Source organism: Hypomesus transpacificus, unplaced genomic scaffold, assembly GCF_021917145.1.
Source record: "Hypomesus transpacificus isolate Combined female unplaced genomic scaffold, fHypTra1 scaffold_152, whole genome shotgun sequence".
NCBI classification, from domain to species: Eukaryota; Metazoa; Chordata; class Actinopteri; order Osmeriformes; family Osmeridae; genus Hypomesus; species Hypomesus transpacificus.
Window position 1 is genome coordinate 173249 of NW_025813719.1, and position 8869 is coordinate 182117.

General features: G+C 39.6%; 2 protein-coding genes across 2 annotated transcripts; both read left to right on the forward strand.

Moving 5' to 3' along the window:
- The first annotated feature begins 656 nt into the window (after positions 1-656).
- LOC124488662 (G2/M phase-specific E3 ubiquitin-protein ligase) lies at positions 657-2701 on the forward strand. Its single transcript, XM_047051389.1, has 4 exons — positions 657-867; positions 1505-1677; positions 1921-2135; positions 2291-2701. Exons 1-4 carry the CDS (start codon positions 826-828, stop codon positions 2527-2529), a joined length of 669 nt encoding a protein of 222 aa, XP_046907345.1. The 5' UTR covers positions 657-825; the 3' UTR covers positions 2530-2701.
- Positions 2702-7135: 4434 nt separating this feature from the next.
- LOC124488666 lies at positions 7136-8869 on the forward strand. Its single transcript, XM_047051392.1, has 7 exons — positions 7136-7220; positions 7302-7685; positions 7790-7891; positions 7979-8218; positions 8316-8494; positions 8579-8669; positions 8786-8869. The coding sequence occupies exons 2-5, from the start codon at positions 7310-7312 to the stop codon at positions 8384-8386; spliced, it is 789 nt and encodes a 262-aa protein (XP_046907348.1). The 5' UTR covers positions 7136-7220; positions 7302-7309; the 3' UTR covers positions 8387-8494; positions 8579-8669; positions 8786-8869.

Sequence of the window (8869 nt, forward strand, 5' to 3'; positions counted from 1 at the left end):
GACAGGAAGGGAAGGTAATTAAGTTGAGTTCAAAGGAATGTGAGGTGCTGATGGCTCTGTGGGCAGCTTGCCCTGGGGGATGGGTGAAGCATTTTATATGGCCTTCTGTCCTCTGGTTACTGTAAGGGGTCAATGAGACAGTTGCTCTGAACTTTGGCTAGAAGGACTATGTCCTGTTTCATTGTTTGTGTTAATTAAAAGTATTGTTCTTGTGACCTGGGGGAAGGTAGATAAATGGATCAAGCTGCTCTGACCCTTCCTGCTTCATAGGTGATGTTAATTAAATTCTTGTTTGAAGATGGTCACACAAAGGACAGTTGACCATTTGGCTGGTCAACTCCTGCTGCTTTATTATCTATTGGTTTGGGGAGATATGCCCCATCAAAGAACAGTGAAGCAATTGCTAGGGAGATGTATTGTTTCAAACTGTCACCAAGTTGAGTTGGCCAATCACAGAGTTTGTTTCATTGATTGATTGACCATATAGAATGCCATTTAAGTTTATATAAGGCAGTGCATGTGTGCTGGCTGATCATCACTCTTGCGAACGATTTGTGGCTATCACACCCTTCGCCAAGACGGATCACAAAGTACTTTGTTTAAATCATATGTAATTGTATAGTCTAATAAATTGTACTAAAACCATATCCCTTGACTATTCAGATCGACACAGTGCCACTCGAATTCTTCCTTAACAGGGACCTTCTCTGAAAATCAAGACATGCTTGTAAAGTTCACAGATGATGCTGGCACATTTGAAGAGGGCATAGATTTAGGTGGTCCAAGAAGGGAATTTCTTACCCTCCTGAAATCGTTCGATTTTTGATGGGCCTCCAGAAAGCCGTTACCTTGTTCACAGTTCTACAGGTAATTATGAAACCCTTGAACTGTTAAGCAACCGCTTAATGTACTGCTTTTCTTATTCTAACTGTTTAATTGTCATGTAACATTCAAAAATGAGATGGTGATTGATTGTATGTGAACTTCTATACTTTGCATAACAGCTGTTAGGGAAGACGAGTATTTCTTGGCAGGCAAGATGATTTCTGTGTCAGTGGTACATGGAGGACCAGGGCCAGGTTTCCTCTCAAAGGACCTTGTGAATCACATCATAGGAAAGGCTGGTTTCAACGCCACTGTAAAAGATGTTACAGATGACGAGATAGGAAAAGTTCTGCTGGAGGTAGGAAAAGGGACCCTGCAAAAAGGCAGCACTAGTTTTTGAACAAGATCATACATAATCTGAAAAAGGCATCAGCAAATAACATTAAGATTTCTTAAATAAAGTATTCTGTGATCTAAGACGTTTGTTAAAGGGGACCTGAAATTCCACTGAAGTATTAGATCTTTTTTCCAGATCAAACCGAATTAGGGGCTACAGTGTAGAGGAGATAAGCAAGAAAGAGGATTACTTTTCAGTATATTGTGTGGAAGCATAGTATGGCACAGTGTAGTCTTTTGGATGTATAAATTCAAGGTCTGAATTTCTTTCATTTTTGGGAAGATACAAAATGCAGATTCTTTGGAATCTTTGAGAGATCTCCTTCTGAAGAACAGCACACTTCTTCAAACCGCCGGGTGTTTCCGGCATGTGAGCACTGTCGAAGAGAAGGACGCAATTGTGGAGGAGTACCTGATGTGGTACATTATCCACAGAAACCATGGTGTAATTGAGAGGTAATATTCCTAATGTTCCATTAACCATCTAATACTTGAAGTCATGTAATGTTTGAAAGCAGAACATTTTCAAATATTTTTAAATCTTAAAATTGCCATAGTTAGGAGACCCTCCTTGTTCATGATGTACAAGGGTAATTAATACGCCATTATTTACAGTTTTGTAAATGTTTTTACAGTATTCAGTCACACATTTTTTACTTTGAACCTCATAAAATACATCATCATGATTGGCCCGCATAGATTCAAAGATGGACTTGGAAGCCTGCAGTTTCTGACAGCACTTCAGCAGCACTCCAGTGTGCTGGCTCCTATCCTGTGCCACTCAGACAAGAAGCTGACTGCTCAAGACATCGAAAACTTGTTCAGAGCAGACCTCAGTCCAGTAGGAAGCAACAGGAGGCAGGAGGAAGCCAAAGCACTAAGCTTCTGGGCAGACTATCTGCTTGATTGCGAAGGTATGTCAGGGATTTTGACAGTAGTCAATTCTGATGTAATCTTCCTGGTTTCATATCTTTAACCATTACATTTAAGTTTCTACTTGATATGTATTTGTCAGACTAAGTGAACATGTGAATAATGCAATACAATGTTGTTGTCTTTCTTCTTGCAGAACAACAACCAACTACCGTGTCCCTTGAGGATTTGTTGATGTTTTCGACAGGGCTGTCATCACTTCCACCTGCTGGAATTGTACCACAGCCCCGCATAGAGTTTTTAACCAACTCACCATTCCCAATGGCAAACACTTGTGCGAACACTATCAAGCTACCTCTGTTGCAATCATATGCCATGTTTAGGACAAACATGGACTTTGGCATACAAAATTCTCCAGGATTTGGATGCATTTAAGCAGTACCTGGTTAACATTTTATTTTTTTCAATTAGAGCAATATCTTCTTTGTAAAGTCATATCTGTAAGACCCTCTGGCATGTAAGGCCTTTGGCAGCCTCTGGCAGGCTTTTGCATTATTGAAAATGCTTAGGTGTTGCAGCAATAAAATACATTTAATGGAAGGATTGATTAAATGTTATTTTATACAGAAAAATGAAGCTCAACCACATTCACTCAAATTTTAAGTCTTTGGATAATGCCATTATAGATTGTGAAGAACATTAATTTCTGAGTCTTAGATGGAGTATTACAAAAAACTAGAGCTGTTTTACATTTATCACATATATTACTATTATATATGATATACATATATACTATAGAGATTAATGGGTCCTCTAATACAAAGAGCATTGTGTTGTGCATGTAGTCAAGGCTCATATGCCTGAGTAAAACTGAGTTTTCAGGATTATATCCTGCTCAGTTCTGTTGTGGTCGACAGCTGTTTCACAGAAAACATTTAAAGTCTGGCTATTCCTTTAAGTGTAATATACAGCTCTGAGGCGGTCTCCCAATGATCTGGTTGAACTAGTGTATTTTGTTCCATTGAGAGTTCAAGATACTCTTGGATGTCTGGGTCGCCACATAAGTTGATGATCTGGACTGACTCAGGAAACATCATTAATTGACTTTCATCAACCGCAAATCCACAGTCCCTTGAAGCAAACCTGCGGTACACAGTGAAAATGGAAAGGAATACATAACTTTTACTGTTCTGTTTAAGGCTAGATTGGTACACTTACCTAGCATAGTTACATTTATATAATATATACATAATATATATCCTCACAATGAATTTTAATTCATATAGATTACCTGTGAGGTAAAAGGTAGAGTTCATTTGGTATTCCTCCAGGACATGATGCAAGTCGGGAGCGCCGAATCCTGTGCTTGTTCCAGAGATCAGCACACTCATCAAGGTCTTTTTGCAGAACACTGGTGAAGCAGAATCTGAGTAGACACTGGTGTTCATGGCTGCCATTAAAGTGTAGAAATTTCGATCTTCTACAGTGTACATGTTTATAATATTTTGCCATTTTGCGGAGGAACCTGCATCGCTGCTAGCAGCTATATTTATTATTATTTTTCTTCTCCTTGTGCCCCAATATCTCAAAAAGTCCCTTGTCATAAATTTTCTAATTTGGCACATTGATACTACTTCCAAGTGGGTACCCCCACACCAAACTTGTGCCACATCGGACCATAGGGGGCGCCACAGGCCACGCCCAAAAGTCCGATTTTCAAAGTGATGGCATTTCCACCTTATTGCTCCAATTCTTCTGAAACTTGTTGTGCATGCCTTATTTTTCATGAGGAACAAAAAAGCCTCAAGGACCCATAAGGTCCGCCATGAAAGATTTTCCTCTACAGTCATAATTTGGGAAAACATTCAAAATTCCTCTTCTCTTGAACCAAAGGTCTAATTGACTTGATATTTGGTACATATATGTATCATTGACGTGTTTAAAAATGTTAATTAAGGTAATTGAATCAAATACAAAATGGCTGAAATGGGTGTATTTATGTAAATGTCCACATTGCCTCAATATGTTTGTGTCACTAAATCAAATGTATTTTTGAAGGATGGTTCAAAACTAATAGGCTTTAAAGTGACATGCCTTTGAAGTACCATGCAAAGTTTCACCTTGATATGTCAAAATATGACTGAATTACAGCTGTTTGAAATTAGACCAAATCTGTCAATGCTCGCCATTGGAGAAACAGCTTTTTTGATTATCTTTATTGAACTTCGTATATTCCATGCCTGGGAATGGCTCAATTGGCTGAGATGTTGTGCTGGTAAATAAAGGGTTGTAGGTTCAAAACCAGTCAGAGGCATAGGTTTTTTTTTTTTATTCTGACAAAACGGTTTCTAGTCTTCAGATAAATCCTCCGGTTGTAAAACATAGCAATGCGTGTTTATTTAAGCCCATCACAACACTCCAATCATCTGTTTAGCGAGACTGTGTAAACCACTGCAAAACAAGTCAGGTTCACCACAGTAGCTAGCTACTTGTAGTCTACGCATGGTAGAGATAACGCTAATGGTTATCTCTAATGAATTAAATTGATTGTTCAGGTGGATTCCTTGTCTGTTGCACAAATTTATTTCAGTAACCTAAGCCAGGACACATCCCCACTGATGCTAGGCATGGTTTGAAATTCCCTTCCATGACAAGTTATGGAACTCCAAACAACTTTAAAAAAAAACTATAAGTAAGTTATTCTTTACAGCAGCAACCCAGTCATCCCGTTGTCCCATTTTCATAGGAAATGCACAAGCAGTTTTAACTTTGGTTGAATCTAACAACGCTTACCACAGGACAAACAGCTTATTTTTTAAAACAGTTACTGAGCATGACACTATTCAACACTGAGAATAGCTCAATGGGCTGGGATGGTGACCTGTAAAGTATAAGGTAGTAGGTTGGAATCCAGCCATTATCTTTTGGCCTGTCATCATTTTGATTATCTGTTTAGTTCAATATGATGACATCATTCTGAAATACCATGCACAATTTCATGCAATTTCACCTTGAAATGTCAACCGTTTCTTAACCTTTGTCCCAAAGGTTTGCTTATTGATAGAACGGCAGGAATGGACTGGGAGTAAAAATAGGCCCTGGACTTTGATCCAGACCGGCCCACCAGAACCGGTCCCATATACGCCACCACAGCGAGCGCCCTGCTAATGCATGCAATTTCTGTGCCTGATCTGATGCTAGTTAGGGACTTCCATGGTTAATGCGAGCGCGCAACCCGATATCACACCAAAGCGTGTAATAGTCACGTTGGTCCACTTGGGAAAGCGTGTGAGTGTCACGTTTTGCCTCGCCAAGGTGTGAACAGTACACGCGTGTATGAAGGAGGACTACCAACAGGGGGCAATAATTCAATTAACTGCTAACAACTCCCACAGACCAGAAATAAGCAGGTAAGATGGAGATGGACGATTCCCCCACTTTTAATAATTCGGCTAAATAATTAAAATGTTGTTTGTTGAAAACATTTTTGGGTGCTTGAGTGTTGTTATTTTTATTGCATTTCATTTGGCTGTAAGAGAACCGAGGGTTATTAACGTTGGATTAAACCGAATGAGTACTTTGACGTTAGTTACGCTAGCGCTTTTTAGCATTTAGCTTAGCACTCTTTAGCAGTTTAGACAGGTACTGGCTTCACGGTTAGCTTAAATGCTAGTTCAAAATGAATACTTGCTAAAGTTGATTAATAAAGCTATACTTAAATTGATGTTAGGTACTTCCGAAAAAAATTCTACTGCCCTTTATATTGATCATTCATTTTTTATTCATATAATTCATTTTAGATCCTTTAAGGTTGTTTACAATACGCAGTAACAACATCCCAGTTATTACTATATTTTGATAATTTTCTGCCTTTATGACAAGGAAATCCATGAAATGTTGCTGGAAGAGAAATAACAATGTTATTGTTTTTCAACAGATTCTATTATGCCCACCACCTTCATTCACTTTCTTTGAACATCTACCTACTCGCTTTCAATAAAAAAAACAACGGCTCTTTTAAGAGCCATTCTATTTAATTCATTCTTTTTACATCTCTCTCTCTCTCTCTCTCTCTCTCTCTCTCTCTCTCTCACACACACACACACTCTTTCTCTCGCGCTTCTTCACACTCTCTCTCTCTCTTCATCTCTCTTTCTCTCTCTAAATTTGCCTAGTATCTTGCCATGGCTGCTCAGCAAGACATAGGGAATGCGGAGGATGCTGTTTTCCTTGCAGGCATATTTATTGCTGAGAACAAAGTGAGTGTCTTTATCAAGGCAGTAATCTTGTAGCATTGGAATTTGTATCAACTGCTTCAGAGTTTTTTGTATTTCAGTGTTATCATACAATGCTCACTTTCTGTAAGGCAGGGCAAAGCAGCATCCACTCAAGGTGCATTTGATGTCCGCTGGGTGGAGAGAGATGGTGAAGGACGTCCACTGGTAAAAAGGAGCAGAAAGCGGAGAGACGCGTTCATGACGTTCAGCTACTGGTAGTACATGTCTTCCGAGATAATTTGTGATCACCCCCCTCAAGAGTCTTATATTGTGTAACCATCGTATAACTGCCCTCATTGTAAACAAAAGCAAAGGGGGTTTGATTGGTGGGTGATAGGCTGAAAAATAACTGTGTAAACCTGTTGGTCATTAAACATTTTATGGCAGACGGCAGAGAGAGGTGAGGGGAGTGGTGGTTGAGGCCAGGTATCTGGTAGATTGGATCCACCCCTGAGCCATGTAGGGACTTCCTGTCTTGTTGAGAGGATAATTGATTGTGGGTTGTATAAAAGGGTGTAGGTGACAAACAAAGGGTGTATGCGACAAATAAAGGGTCTTGTGCATGGAAATTGGACAGTGTGTGCAGAGGTTTTCTTAAGCTTGATGTCGTGGAAACCCCACACCCCTTAACCTGCAACAATGTATTTATATGTAAAGGTTACGTATAACCTTTAGTCAGTATATTTAAAAGTATATTTTTCATTGTATATCTACTTTTTCTTTATATTTTTTTCCTTTCTATTATTCTATCAGTTGTTTCTGTGGTTACCAGTAAGGGCTCTACTCCTTTGGAGTCAGTCGAGGAGGTTCCCACAGTGACCCAGTTAAACTGTACTCAGCACTTATTTGGTAAGATGACACCTTAATGTAACTCAACAAGTGAGGAAAAATCATGAAACACATGATCATTTTATTTTATTTGTCCTTCAGACAGTGAGATGCAGAAACTGCAGGACATTTTTACTTCAGCAGAAGGTCAAAGTGCAAGTGAGGCGCCTTCAACGTCCACATCATGGAGCTTGCGCCAATCAGCAGCCCAAGAGGAGTGGCGGAAAGCAAGGTCTTATCACCTTAGCTCCTTGCTGTCCTGCAATGTGTTTCCAGAGAGAAACTGCATCCACTGCACATCTCCTGCCATCATTCGCTGCAGAGACTGCATGCCAGAGGAGTGGCTATGTATGGATTGTGACATCCGCATCCATGCAAAACTTGCACTCCATAACAGGGAGTCCTGCATCGATGGGATTTACAAGCCCATTGACCCAACAGATGGCTGTATGCAAAAAGATGGCAGATACACACTGTTCAGACAAGGTAGAAAATTGGCTGTTCTTCAGTCAATAGTTTTTAAACTTAAATTACAATCTGAATTTGACATTTTTAAGTTTCCTCACTACTAATTGAACTTCTCACCTCAGTACGTCTACTGCCTACTGAGAGACCTGTCCAGTTGTGCACTTGTGGCCCTGCAAACATTGCAGAATCAGCTGGCAGAGCAATCATTCTGGTTTGCATAAATGGTATGAAGAATGACTTTATATTTTAATTTGTTATTGTCTCGTGTGTAGCAAATAACCAAGCATATAATTGACTTATTTTTTATTCAGGTCGGTATGATTTGCACTTGCCACACTTGCTGTGCAGATCATGTTTGGCACAGTGGACACCTGACAGGAGTGACCTCATTAGAAGTGGGTATTGGCCAGCATCCGTAAATGCTGACACACTGTTTGCTGTGGACAGTCTGTGGGTCTTCAGCACCTTTGAAGAGATGAAAACTGTGGCACCCGGTTTGTCGAGACAAGCTTTTGCGAATGTTGGAGAGGAGGACATGTCACTATGGAAGGGTAAGATTGGTGTGTTGATCACTGTTTCCTTAACTAGAGATAAGAGAATATTAGTGTCGCTATTGAATTTTTTACAAATCAACTTGCAAAATTACAGGCTGGGAAAATACATGGAGACGTATTCCAACGGAGTTTCATGTTGTACACATTCTGCCAGTACCAATGTGAGAAAATGGCCAGTGTAGAGCACTTCACCTGCCCGGCATGTACACCCAACATGCTTGCTGTTTGTGCACATGGCAACAGGAAACTGTACTGATTTCGACAGTCAAAGGGGTTCGTTTTTTTTATACTTTGTAAAATTAACTAAACAAAACATGTCTGAAGCTAAACATAATCTTTCTTTCTTATTCCATTAAGGTCAGAGGAACCGTATTTTGATGGGACCTTCATTGCCAAAGACAACAATTTGCACCAATTTGTTGAGGATATCAGGAGTAACATGAAAAGTGTTAGTCAAATATACTGTATATCATGATGCATCCTCGCTTTGTGTGGCCAAACATTTGAAATTTATTATTTTTCTATTACTAAATTCTTATTTATTGTAATTTTTTTGCCATCCAGAATCCTGGCAGAGGAACTTGTGGAGCCAGTCAATGGTCTGCTGCACGTGAGACTGCCAGACGAGCAAACAAGTTGGATGAAGAG

Bases quoted from the DNA above. Each gene is read 5' to 3' on its own strand.
- LOC124488662 (XM_047051389.1), top strand. From the start codon at position 826: ATGGGCCTCCAGAAAGCCGTTACCTTGTTCACAGTTCTACAG. The intron at 868-1,504 runs GTAATTATGAAA...ATTTTTGGGAAG, and splicing joins CCTTGTTCACAGTTCTACAG to ATACAAAATGCAGATTCTTT. The intron at 2,136-2,290 runs GTATGTCAGGGA...TTCTTCTTGCAG, and splicing joins CTATCTGCTTGATTGCGAAG to AACAACAACCAACTACCGTG.
- LOC124488666 (XM_047051392.1), top strand. From the start codon at position 7,310: ATGCAGAAACTGCAGGACATTTTTACTTCAGCAGAAGGTCAAAGTGCA. The intron at 7,892-7,978 runs GTATGAAGAATG...TTTTTTATTCAG, and splicing joins CATTCTGGTTTGCATAAATG to GTCGGTATGATTTGCACTTG. The intron at 8,219-8,315 runs GTAAGATTGGTG...GCAAAATTACAG, and splicing joins GGACATGTCACTATGGAAGG to GCTGGGAAAATACATGGAGA.